This window comes from Gigantopelta aegis, chromosome 9 (genome assembly GCF_016097555.1).
Source record: "Gigantopelta aegis isolate Gae_Host chromosome 9, Gae_host_genome, whole genome shotgun sequence".
Lineage (NCBI taxonomy): Eukaryota > Metazoa > Mollusca > Gastropoda > Neomphalida > Peltospiridae > Gigantopelta > Gigantopelta aegis.
In genome coordinates this window covers 7229971-7243524 of record NC_054707.1, presented here as the reverse complement: position 1 = coordinate 7243524, position 13554 = coordinate 7229971, and the positions used below count along the sequence as shown (strand labels likewise).

The window sequence follows — 13554 nt, the reverse complement described above, 5'->3', positions numbered from 1 at the left end:
TAATATCTTTTGTTAATATGGAAAATATGAAGTTTCAGTTTGTTAACCCATGTTGTGTACAACGTAGATAAACACAGACTGACAATACTTCGGTATGTATGCCATGCATCAATGAATATTCATAACTAATCTTCTCTGCATCATCATTGTCTTTAGAGTAATAGCAGAGACAATACTGGATGGCAGTGGCGGGGTTTATTGGCGCCAGTTGGAATATGACAAATGGCGCTCACACACTCGACCAAAATTGCAAACACAGCATGTTGAATCAACGGTTATATTTATTGAAAGCCACTCGACATGGTTTTCGATGTGTGTACTCTTCAGAAGTAGAAGACCGTGTATTAGCTTTATACAATATGTTACAGTCAGTAAATGTCAACAGCGTTAAATGGAATATGTTTGTGGGGATTCACTTGGATTCACTTTGATATAATGGTCTGAGGTAGACAAAAAAACACACCCAGAGGCTCTGTCTATCTGTCTCTGTCTCTCTGTAGGTCTCTCTCTCTCTCTCTCTCTCTCTCTCTCTCTCTCTCTCTCTCTCTCTCTCTCTCTCTCTCTCTCTCTCTCTCTCTCTCTCTCTCTCTCTCTCTCTCTCTCCATGTTTTGCGGATTCAGTTGAGGGGCTGGTTGTAGCCCAAAGGTAAAGTGCTTGCCTCATGTGCTGACGGTCTAGGATCGATCTCTGTCGGTGTGTACATTGGGCTATTTTTTGTTCCAATCTACACCACGACCGATATATCAAGACCCGTGGTATGTACCCTCCTGTCTTTGGGATGGTGCTTATAAAAGATCTCTTGCTAATAGTGAAAAAAATATAACGGGTTCCCTATCTAAGACTGTATGACAAAATAACCAAATATTTGACATCCTATAGCTGATCATTAATATATAAATGTGCTCTAATAGTGTCATTAAACAAAACAAACTTAACATTTTCGTGGTTTGAAATTAAACAACAAAGAAAAAACAACCACAAACAAAACAAAACAAAAACTCACTTTCTTTGTGTACTTAAATTCGTGTTTTTAAAAGCTAGTATCAGAAATTCGTGTTAAATGTATACATGCACATGTATTATATTCCCGTACATATATTAGTCCACGAATTACTAGAACATTAGAATTCCACGAACAAACGTGATTTCACTGTGTTTTAAATCTCAAACATTTCCACGATCTGTGCTGGTAGGTACAGGGTTCGCAGCCCGGTACCAGCTCCAACTCAGAGCGAGTTGTTAAGGGCTCAATGGGTAAATGTAAGGCCACTACACCCTCTTCTCCCTCACTAACCACTAACCAACTAACAACTGACCCACTGTCCTGGACAGACAGCCTAGATAGCTGAGGTGTGTGCCCAAGACAGCGTGCTTGAACCTTAATTGGATATAAGCACGAAAATAAGTTGAAATGAATGATCTATGAAAACACTATGAGGAACATAGGCGTATGGGGACTCTTTGATTTAGGGGGGCTGGAGGGGTTGATTTGCCCGAAATTTTACCCAGATAAAAACTGCCCGAATTTTTCCCACTGTTTTGCACGAATTTGGGACCCCCCCGGGTCGTACGCCCATGATGAAGAACCAGGCAGGTCATTTCTTAGTCACGTCTACATCATGCACACGGGTTACGTCATCATCATTACGCCCCCCGTCAGCATTAATCACCGTCATTGTAGCCGCAGCAGTAAGTGGCAAATTCGAGTGATTCCAACAGCGCAGTGGACGATGAAATTAGTTTATTAATAATAGCAACTTGTATTTCGTTCCTCAACGTTGTCTAAATACATAGTCATCTTTTTGAAAAGACGTAAACTTGTCATACAGTTAGTTTTACTTTATTAATACTATTGTGTCCGGGCGAGTCGTAGCCTTGTGGTAAAGCGTTCGCCTGATGCTCGGTCGGTCTAGGATCGATCCACGCCGGTGAGCCCACTGAGCTATTTCTCGTACCAGCCAGTGCACCACGACCGGCCGTGGTATGTACTATCCTGTCTGTGGGATGATGCGTATAAAATATCCCTAGCTGCTAATCGGAAATAATAGACCATTGTCTGGCGGAAAGATGGAACAATTGTTGTTTTCCCCCACTCAATCGGTACCAAAATACTGGTATATTAAAACCCGTGGTACGTACTGTCCTGTCTGTGTGTTTCCTCTGAAGATCTCGTGTCGGAGTTATTAAATGTCTGACATCCAGCAGCCGATGATTAATTAATTAATCAGTATCCTCTCGTGATGTCGTCAAACAAAAACTGAATTAATACTGGCAGCCATGTTCGTGATTCTGTGCCAGTCGATAAAATTATATAAATATACATATTACATTATCCATCAAATGTATATACGGTCCGCGCGGCTTCCACCGATATCATATCTGAGGCCCCGTTCGTTATTTTTCTGACAGCGCCGCATATTGCCTTACATTGCATTTACTCGCGGAAAGACAAATCGCTTCTTTTTCTGCCTCTCCGGCTACGGAGAATGGACGAGTCGCGGGCGTCTGCTAAATAAGTAAATCGCCTTGAAAAGCCCCAGTCCAGTTCACTTACGAATTAGATCTTTTCATTTCCCCTTTTATTAGTTTCCCGCCGTCTGATTGCCTAACTCTCGGCTTAATATAATATTTCAGATTAAAAAGCGGCCGATGATTTGTTTCTTTTGGTTAATATCTCGGACCCGCGGCTCGTCAGAATCCAGCGACGTGTGAGCAGAAGACATTTTTCTAAGAATAGTCGTCGTCTTTGATGATTTGATGATGTAGATGTACTAACATCAGATGAATCTTCTGCTGCTCGTTAAAGGGACGATGCCCCCCCCCCACCCCCCCCCCCCCCCCCCCCCACCCCACACCCCACGATCCTCCCCCCAACCCATTCTCTCTTTCTGTCTCTGTCGTTTTTGATGGATACACCTCAGATTAATCTTCTGGTCGTTGAAAGGACGATGTTTCTCCTCCCCTCTCCCCCCCCCCCCCCCCCCCTCTCTCTCTCCCCCCCCCCTCTCTCCCCCCTCTCTCCCCCTCTCTCTCTCTCTCTCTCTCTCTCTCTCTCTCTCTCTCTCTCTCTCTCTCTCTCTCTCTCTCTCTCTCTCTCTCTCTCTCTCTCTCGTGTTGTACTTCCCTGTGTTACATGTGTAGTATTATGCAGTGATTCGCTCCAGTGGCTGTTTTGACGTTGTTTGTCTGACGCTGACTTAACTAACCTAATCATGTTTGTCTTCACAGAACACGATCGGTTATGATTTGTGTGGCGTTCCTGTAGGTATTTCCGTTAGTGGAGTGTAATCGATTAGAACACCGCGAGCAGTTTGCTGCCATTTCAACGTGATGTCTTCGTGGAGGGCCGAGATGTAGTTCAGTGGTAGAGCGCTCGTCTGGGGTGCGCTGGGTCGCAATATCGGTCGCCCTGTATAGGTTCATTCCCCCAACCCCCATTCCCGAATAATATTCCAATACTAGTACATCACAGTAGCATATATGGCGTTGATTGCAAGGATTTGATGCGGTCTTTCTCAGCAGTAACAGCAAGTAAAGAGTTTTTAAAAAGTATTAATCATCGGCTATTGGATGTCAAGCATTTGGTTATTCTGACATATAGTCTTAGAGAGGAAACCCGCTACATGTTTCCATTAGTAGCAAGGGATCTTTTATATGCCCCATTCTACAGACAGGATAGTACATACCACGGCCTTTGATATACTGGTTGTGGTGCACTGACTGGAGCGAGACATAGTCCAATGAGCCCTATGACGGGTATCGATCCTAGATCGACCACGCATCAAGCGACTAAAGAGTTACAGCGATTATTCTGAGTTTGCTGCATTGATAGATGTTTCTGACTAACAAACTAAAATTACATATTACATATAGTTTCTTCTTTAGAATATCAGTGTCTGAATATTTTCGTCATCCTAATGTAGCCCAAACAGGATTTGGCTCTAATAATTTCGTACGTAAGAAAAAAATATATATATTGGAAAATAGAATGAAGCATGACCTAGTACAAACACCAGGACGATCAGAAACACGTTTAATATACAGCCACTAATATTTCATGCAAAACAATTGGTTTAATATATAATTAAAGGGACATATCCTAGTTTTTAAACACTAAGGTATATTTTTCACTATTAGAGCCGTTTATGATCACTGAAATCAAACATTACTTATATTTTATTGTTTAGATTATCCATTTCCGTACATTCTAAGTGTTTCTGGTTATCATGGTGTTTCTAATACCACAAAATGCATTTTTCATATTTTTAAAAACGCACATGCGTCTGAGAAGTAATGGCTATGGAGTCGCATTTTAGTCTATTTTAAGGATATTTCAACGCCACAGACTCTTGTTTCACTCTGTTATATCCAATTTTCTTACAGGTTGTTAACAAATGTTTCTTGGTCGGCAACATTATAACAACTACGGCCGACTGAGAGTTGTCCCTTTAAAACTGTTAACAAATGTTTCTTGGTCGGCAACATTATAACAACTACGGCCGACTGAGGGTTGTCCCTTTAAAACTGAATCGACGTGCAAGATAAAGTGTGGTGGTGTAATTCGACAATCATGGGATTATGAAATTCACTCAAAGTACCACGTTCGTTCGTGTGGAGAATGGAAAGCATTTGTCAGGTGCCACATTATCTGTCGAATGTCTCGATGTTCGCCATTTGTCACATCATCTGAACAGCATTACAGTATTTGAATGTCAAATAACAGTCTCGTGTCATGGTGTCTGTGTCAGATGTGCTGAACTGACTATAACTCAAATATGATTCAACTCTGTAGATCTCGTTACTACCTTCTGAAGGCTTCCTTACTCTGTAGTCTGTTCTTCGTGACATTGTAGCGTCTTTCTTTTTAGTGCAAAGTCGGTGAAACAATGGACTTAGTTTTATATTTCAGTTACAAATGTCAAACTATGTGTACCGTGTTGGCAGACAAGACGAAATGTGTGTGTGTGTATATATATTCTGTATACAACGAACATATGTGCAATCAATTTATTATCTTTTTTCTTCTTCTTTTTCTTTTTCTTTTTTTAAGTTCCCTTTTATTTGCATTACACTTCATCCCTGAAAACATTCGTGCTCTGATCCTAGCATAGCAGTCACTGTGCCACAAAAGTAAAGTAAAGTTTGTTATGTTTAACGAAACCACTAGAGCACATTGATTTATTAGTCATCGACTGTTGGATGTCAAACATATGGTAATTTTAACACAGTCATACAGAGGAAACCGGCTATATGTTTCCATTAGTAGTGACGGATCTTTTATATGCACCGTCTGTCTACGGCGAAGTCATGTGTTGTGCCTACGACAGGCGTGCTTGAACAGTTCTCTGATGGAAGCATGACAAACATTACTCACACCCACATTATATGCACCATCCCAGTGGTGCACTGGCTGGAACGAGAAATAGCGTAACGGGTCGACCAACGGAGATCGATCCTAGACAGACCGCGTATTAGGTAAGCGCTTTACCACTGGGTTACAAAGTCACAGAGTAAAGCGCGATCGGATACGGGAATGACTTATTATCGCGTGCAGTTGGATTCGCTGCTGGCTTTAAGAAAAACAATCTGCCGTGATACTGACCCCCTGATCTATCATTTTAGACTTATTCAGTTCGGCCAATTCGTAATAAGCGCGTTCCCAGGGGGGTGTTCGCTCAAGAAGGCCTGACATTTGTCATAATAAAATGACAGCCTGTGTTTTATACTCATCATTCACCTCGCTACCATTAGCAGTTTCTGCATCGGCGATTTCGATTATTTTGCCTGTAAGCACGGCGGTGCCAACAGCGCGTCCGGAATTGATCGTGGAATTTCCAACCTTGAGTAAACTTAACACATGATGGCGTTAAAACCACCTCAGCAATTTGCATATTACCAAGGCGAATAGATATCATTGTAATTTATAGCGATAAAAATCATTAAAATACAAAGTCGGTCAGATACAGAGTCAATCCTCTCTGTGGGATGGTGCTAATGGAAAAATTTAGCGGGTTTTTTTGCTAGACTATATGTCAAAATTACCAAATATTTGACATTAATAGTCGATGATTAATAAATAAATATGCTCTAGTGGTGTCGTTAAACAAAACAAACTTTATTTATATAAATAGTCACGAAATTTGATGACTCCAAAATAGCGACGCCGGTCTGTTTTTAATTTGCCATTAGTAACATGAATATTGTGTCAGCAATTGGACGCGAAGGCAAGCGTTGGTGTAATTATAGGATGAAAGGGATAAACGAGTTAGTGTAAATGAATGCAAGCCTGAATGGCTGATGAAAGTCCGGATTCCGTAATTAAGCGTGAAGGTTAAACATACGGAAGTTGTATTAACACGTGTTCATAATTAACACAGAAAAGTCGTATTTTGTTGCCGATTTACTAATGTGATTCTTATGTCAATTATCGTTCTGTACTCTAGGTAGCAGTAAACCAGATAGTATCTGAGCGGGTCAAAGTTGTTATCGGAGGCCGGACTCGGGGTAGGCGTGTTCGAAACCATAGAGGTATATGAGCATGTTAAAACCGTATCTAAGTCTAAGTCTCAAAGTTCAAAGTGTATAAGAGTTTTGATTACACAGTACCGGTTTCGGTGGTGCCGTGGTTAAGCCATCGAACATAAGACTGGTAGGTACTGGGTTCGCAGCCTGGTACCCCAGAGAGAGTTTTAACGACTCATTGAGTAGGTGTAAGACCACTACACCCTCTTCTTTCTCACTAACCACTAACAACTAATCAACTGTCCTGGACAGACATCCCCCAGATAGCTGAGGTGTGCCAAGGACAGCGTGCTTGAACCTTAATTGGATGTAAACACGAAAATAAGCTGAAATAAAAAATTATTACACAGTTAAAGCTACCAGTCTTGCCATTGGTAATAAATGTGAAATGCGGCAGTGAATTTGGTATTTAACTGTGTATCGTCATAAATACAATATAAGATCAAACTGACCTTGTTAAAACGACCCTTTAATTATACTGTACAGAGATACGATTTGAAATGCGTGCATAGTTTTTTGGGGTCAGATTTACTTTCAACAACCTCCGACTAGTGTCCTCCACGAGTACTCGAGTACTCAGGCACGGGTCGAGTCTAGCAAGACTTGGGTCCGTTCACAGGACTCGAGTACCCGTACAAGGTGGAATACAATGATCAACTATAATACAATGGAGAATGTAGGACAATAATTTCAGCAGTAGATAATCAGCTATAATGCAATGGAGAATGTAGGACAATAATTTCAGCAGTAGAAAACAGCGATATAAGTTACACGATAATTACATGACCATGCGCTCGTTTCTCTTTTTAAACTGGCTGTCCGTCCGTCCGTCCGTCACAACATTTCTAAAGGCAATACAATGGCATGATTTGGCATCCATGTTCAGCGCTGAAATTAAGATGCATAGTGCTATTTTACTTTATTTCTTAATCTCACCATCATCAAGTGTAAGTGTCGGGTACACGGGTCCGGGTCGAGTTTAAACCTTCGAGTCTTGAGTCCAATATTTTGGACTTGTGGGGGCCCTACCTCCGACTAAAGACTGTGAAGTTCTTTATTTTATTTCCACGTCTTATTTCCCTTTATTTATACTCATTTCCAGTGGTTATATACAATTGAGGTTCAAGCACGCTGTCCTGGATACACTCCAGCTAGCTGGGCTGTCTGTCCAGGACAGTGGGTTAGTGGTTAGTGAGAGAAGTCGGTGTAGTGGTCTTACACCTACCCACTGAGTCGTTAAACTCGCACAGGGTGGGAGCCAGTACCGGAATTCGAACCCAGTACCTACCATCCTCAAATCCGATGGCTTAACCACTGTTCCACCGAGGCCGGTATATATATATATATCTCTTTGAGAATGATATTGGAGTTTTACCGAGATGAACAAGGCAATAGAGGAAATATTTCTCCAATGATTGATTGTAATGAGTGGACATAAACTTTCTAACTCTTCCCTCACAATAAATCCTTTGATTACATCGCCAACTACAAATTGAATACAGAAAAGTAAATTAATTCTACAGAAAATAAAAAATCGAACCTGGGTCTTGCTGATGCATTTCCAGATTGGGCAGAATCTACTTAGGTTGGCGATATTATCCTTCGCATAACAAGCGTACCCTCTGTATGGTGCTCGCCATTAAACTCGGTGCTAACTCAATGTGTTTATTATATTTTTCAGACTGAGTGCTGAGACAACATCGATTAGCAGACGTCTTCTTTAACACACCGCCGACCAGGACGACAAATGGACATATTTCTACACAAAGGAATGGAATTTCGCTGGCGCAGGCATCACCGCGGTGGTGTGGACACCATATTGGAGTAACAAAAAATAAAAAAGGAAGAGAAGATAACTCTGTGCCGCGATGGCCCCGGAAAAGACTGATTAACCACTCGAAGACTAATCCATTCACGTTGTACCGCTTTCGTGGATGAACATTCCAGAATAACATTCCTGTTGTTGTTGTTGTGTAACGGGAAATTCCCAAATTATCTCTTTGGGTAGAGCGTTTGGGATGCCATACGGAGAGAGTCCGTGGTTCGAATACTCTCCGTGGAAGTTGATTTACCTGTTGTAGCTGTTGTTTTTTTTTGTGTTTTTTTCCTATCCCCGAGACGAGACTATGGAGTTGAGCGAGACGACGTTGTCGTACCAGGTGGTGAGCAACGACACGCCGACGACGACGACGACGATTCGCGCGCTGACAATTACTATTTACAGCACGGAGCACATGATCGCGACCAGCATCGTCCTGGGCCTCATGATCCTCGCCACCATCATCGGCAATGTGTTCGTCATCGCCGCCGTCATCCTGGAGCGCAGCCTGCACAACGTGGCCAACTACCTGATCCTGTCGCTGGCCGTCGCCGACCTCATGGTGGCCACCCTCGTCATGCCCATCAGCGTGCTGAAGGACATCAGCAAGAACTGGTTCCTCCCCAACTCCGTGTGCGACATGCACAACTCGTTCGACGTCCTCTACTGCACGGCGTCCATCCTCCATCTCGTCGCCATCGCCATCGACCGCTACTGGGCCGTCACCAGCATCGCCTACATCCGCCGCCGCAGCCCGACCCGGATCGGGATCATGATTCTCCTCGTGTGGGCCGCGGCCCTGGTCATCTCGATCCCGCCGCTGTTCGGCTGGAAGCCCGAGAACAACCCGGAGATCACGGGCGAGTGCGTCATCAGCCAGGACAAGTTCTACACGGTGTACTCGACAGTCGGTGCCTTCTACCTGCCCATGACCATCATGATCATCATCTACCTGCGGATATACCAGGTGGCCAGAGCCAGAATACGGAAGGAGAAGTTCGTTAAGAAAGAGGACAAGAAAAAGACGAAAAAACTCGCCGCCGCGGCCGACAAGACGTCGTCGCCTAAAGGCGAGTACAGCGTCGTCTCGTGTAACGGGTGCTCGCCCGAGAAGGACAGCAGCGGCCTGAGTAAAGACGTCGACAACAGCGACATGCATTGTGCCACTAACGGGAACTCGTGTGACGAGGCCAACGCCGCCATGTTGAAAAAGGACGCCACAGACGCTGCTTCCAAGGTGGCCATGTCGGCCATGTGTCGTAGGGAGAAGCTGGAACTGAAGCGCGAGCGCAAGGCGGCGCGGACATTGGCCATCATCACGGGCTGTTTTCTCATCTGCTGGCTGCCGTTCTTCATCGAGGCGCTCGTGATGCCCTTCGTGAAAGACAAAATCCATATTCCCATGGAGCTGTCCAGCTTCTTCTTGTGGCTCGGATACTTCAACAGTTTAATGAACCCGATTATCTATACAAAATTTAGCCCAGAATTCAGAAATGCTTTCCGCAAGATTCTCTTTGGCAAATATTCAAGGAAAATAAATCGATAGTTGACGGTGGTGTGACCTCTTCGAGAGAGAGGGACTGAGAGAGATAGAGAGAGAAATAGCCCGAGATATACACAAGTGTAAATGGATTTGTGTTTATATGTAAATAATGTCTCTGTGATGACCCGATTCGGAGGGCAAACAGTCAAAAAAGAAAATGGCTGTACAAAGATGGTCTGGCGTGTGTGCACTCGAGGTGCAGATAGATACATTGGTATTAACCAAACCACTTGCGGTTTTTTTAAAACATTATCAAAACCAACTTGTATTTTTGTTCAGTTCAGCTATAACTTAGTGGACATAGCTTTATATACATTACGTGGAGTGTGTGGCACTCGTCCGTTGCTGTTTACTGGTTCTAGTATCCAGTGTGATCGACGTGTAAGTATTACTGCTAGGTGTTGCAATATAGAGATGCGCAGTACGTTTGCTCATGTATCATTTATAATTTTATTCATCGGTTTCATTATGGACCATCGTGATTAATGATTTCAAGATAAATGGTGGACACCGTTACAATGTTATAGTATGCAAAGGAGTTTAAAACACTGTCACAGTGTGATGACGTAAAAATTACCATTGTCATTGTATGATGACGTAAACATTACCATCATCAGTGTGTGATGACGTAAGAATTACCGTTGTCACAGTACGATGACGTCAAATACTATGAGCACTTCTCATAGTGTCAAGGAATGTGAATAGATAAGAAGTAAATAAAGTGTTAATACTCTCGCAGTGTGGTGAAGTAACTGATATTATTGTACGGTGACGTCAAAATTATCAGTGTCACAATGTGATGACGTAAAGCCAGACGGATACAGTGTGGTGACGTAACTGGTATTATTGTACGCTGACATCAAATCTATCAGTGTAACAATGTGATAGCGTAAAGCCAAATGGATACTGTATGGTTACTGAAAATTAGTGAAAAGTTACTCAAATGTGTCATGGTGTGGTAAAATGTTAAAAGTTAAACACTGTCTCATTGTGTTGACTTGACGAAACGTGTGACGTGATGAAATCTGAAGACATGTGTGTGAACACTGATGACGTTGTGGTTATTGTGGTGGCTGCTCGAGGTAGACCTACTGAGCACAAGATACGTTATGACCAGAATCAAACATATAACTATTTATGCGATCTCACTTTAATAAACTAACACACGATGCAATTATAACATTGTTGTTGTTTTTATGTCACGCAGACACAGTCCGTTAACCTTTATCAGGATACATATTTTTCTTGTAGATATAAATCAACGAAGCGAGTAAATGAGTAACTTTTTTTCATAGCATTAACACAAATATTACGCTGTATTTTGAGTTGGCCAATACTTACATTAACATAAACCTCACGTATACCACTGTACATCTGTATGCATATGCATAACAACATACACAATATGTATACGTGACTTCTACGTCTATGTGTTATACCTATACCTGACTTATACGTCCATTTACAATACGTATACGTGACTTCTACGACCGTGTGTCATACCTATACGTGACTGCTGCGTCCATATATAATACGTATACGTGACTTTTATGTTTATGTGTTATACCTATACCTGACTAATACGTCCATTTACAATACGTATACGTGACTTCTACGACCGTGTGTCATACCTATATTTGACTTATACGTCCATTTACAATACGTATACGTGACTTCTACGTGTAAGTGTCATACCTATGACTGACTTATACGTCCATTTACAATACGTATACGTGATTTCTACGTCTAAGTGTCATACCTATGCCTGACTTATACGTCCATTTACAATACGTGTACGTGACTTCTACGTCTAAGTGTCATACCTATACCAGACTTATACGTCCATTTACAATACGTGTACGTGACTTCTATGTCTATGTGTCATACCTATACCTGACTTATACGTCCATTTATATACAATACGTATACGTGACTTCTACGACCGTGTGTCATACCTATACGTGACTGCTATGTCCTTATATAATACGTATACGTGACTTCTATGTCTAAGTGTCATACGTATACGTGACTTCTACGTCCATTTACAGTACGTATACGTGACTTCTATCGCCATATATATTATGTATGCGTGACCTACGTCTATGCATAATACATATATGTCACTTGCCCCCATGTACAATGTATGTCTTCTACATGATGTACAATGCGTATACGTGACATCATCTTCTATGCACAACACACATACGTCATTTACAATGCGTACACACGACTTTACACGTCTATGTCTAAATCGTGTACATGACTACCACGTACATGCACAATACGAATACGTATACGTGACTTCTATATCTCTATAAAATTCGTATATGTCACTTCTAGGTCCATGTACAATAGGTATGCGTGACTTCTACGTTTATACGGGTGTTTAACAAAGATATAATTACAACCACAATGAGTAGACTACAATGTTTACAGTAACTCTGGGTGAATATTACCGTCTTGACCAGTGCTTTTACAAACTGCACATAAAAACACGTTTTCTTTTTATACCAAACCAAATGGAATTACTCATAAAAATGCTTTATGCTTTTGCTGATACGAGGTATATAGTATACCTGTAGTTGCGTTCATGGGCACAAATGATACCTATGCACTGACTGTCATCTTTTTCTGTGGAAAATGTAGTAGATGGTTAGCGCTGTATGTAGTTACCTGGGGTGTGTTCAGGAGGTAGAACGTTCGCCGTCGTTCGCAAATCTTGTTTTTGTGTTTAACGCTAAAAGAATATGATAGGATAGAACGCGACAAAAACCAACGAAACTGGTCGCGATAGTTCCAATATGTATAAATGAATCGATTCCGAACATTCTCGAGCATTCGTCCTCCTGAACGAATCACCAGACATTGTCCCGATCCCACAAAAAAAAAAAAAATACAATACAATACAAAGCATCGCATTTGCTCAGCTTTGATGGTCCGCCGCAAAGCGAAGGCCGGATTTACAGTCAACGAATACACTTCCTGATGAGGAATTACCGTGAAACGGGGGTGCTTACATTTATTGTTTATACAATTAACACGACCTGGAAAATCAATGGCAGCACTTTCCCGAACGTGGTGGACGGAAACGTCTTAACAATAGTCATTTTATGAGTCTTGCACGGAAAGTGTTTAACTCGTTTTCCTTTTCTCTCAGTCCTTCTACAGATCTCTATTTATCTTGTCAGGTTATGTCTATAACATCACCATGGCAACGTAATTATATTAAAACCCATCTATAATATAACCATGACAACTTAATGGCATAAAAACTAAATCTATATAGTCTTAATATTGTTTTGAAACTCGTATACATAGCCTAATATCAGGGCCGTAGCTAGGATTTTTTGTTGGGGGGAGGGGGGTGGCAACAGAGTAGTTAATAGTCTAAAATTCCTTAAACGGTTAAGAAGAAAAACAGTTCTAAGTTTCTATAATGATTTCCGGATTTTTTTTCCGGGGGACTGCCCCCTTCCCCCACGCTAGCTACGGCCCTGAATATCGTCATGATAACTTGGTGATATTTAAACTCGTATATTTTTAAGCTTGTTAAAATTAGGATAATAAATGTTATCATGGCACTATCCTGAGTTTTTAGCCCTATGAAAAGGTGGGTAATAAATATTATCAAGAGATTATCGTGAGTTTTCAGTCCTATGGAGGCTTCCG

At 41.8% G+C, this 13554-nt stretch overlaps 1 protein-coding gene and 1 long non-coding RNA gene across 2 annotated transcripts in view; both read left to right on the top strand.

The window, feature by feature from the left end:
• LOC121380903 overlaps positions 1-8327 on the top strand; it is a 165850-nt gene extending 157523 nt beyond the window's left edge. The window contains exon 3 of the long non-coding RNA XR_005959017.1: positions 8205-8327. This is a non-coding gene — a long non-coding RNA (uncharacterized LOC121380903). The remainder of the gene's footprint in view (positions 1-8204) is intronic.
• Positions 8328-8507: 180 nt separating this feature from the next.
• On the top strand, positions 8508-11059 carry LOC121380902 (5-hydroxytryptamine receptor-like). Its single transcript, XM_041509931.1, has one exon. It carries the CDS (start codon positions 8650-8652, stop codon positions 9886-9888), a length of 1239 nt encoding a protein of 412 aa, XP_041365865.1. The 5' UTR covers positions 8508-8649; the 3' UTR covers positions 9889-11059.
• Positions 11060-13554: the final 2495 nt, after the last annotated feature.

What these genes read in the sequence shown, in the direction of transcription:
- LOC121380902 (XM_041509931.1), top strand. Translation starts at nt 8,650, where the DNA reads ATGGAGTTGAGCGAGACGACGTTGTCGTACCAGGTGGTGAGCAACGAC.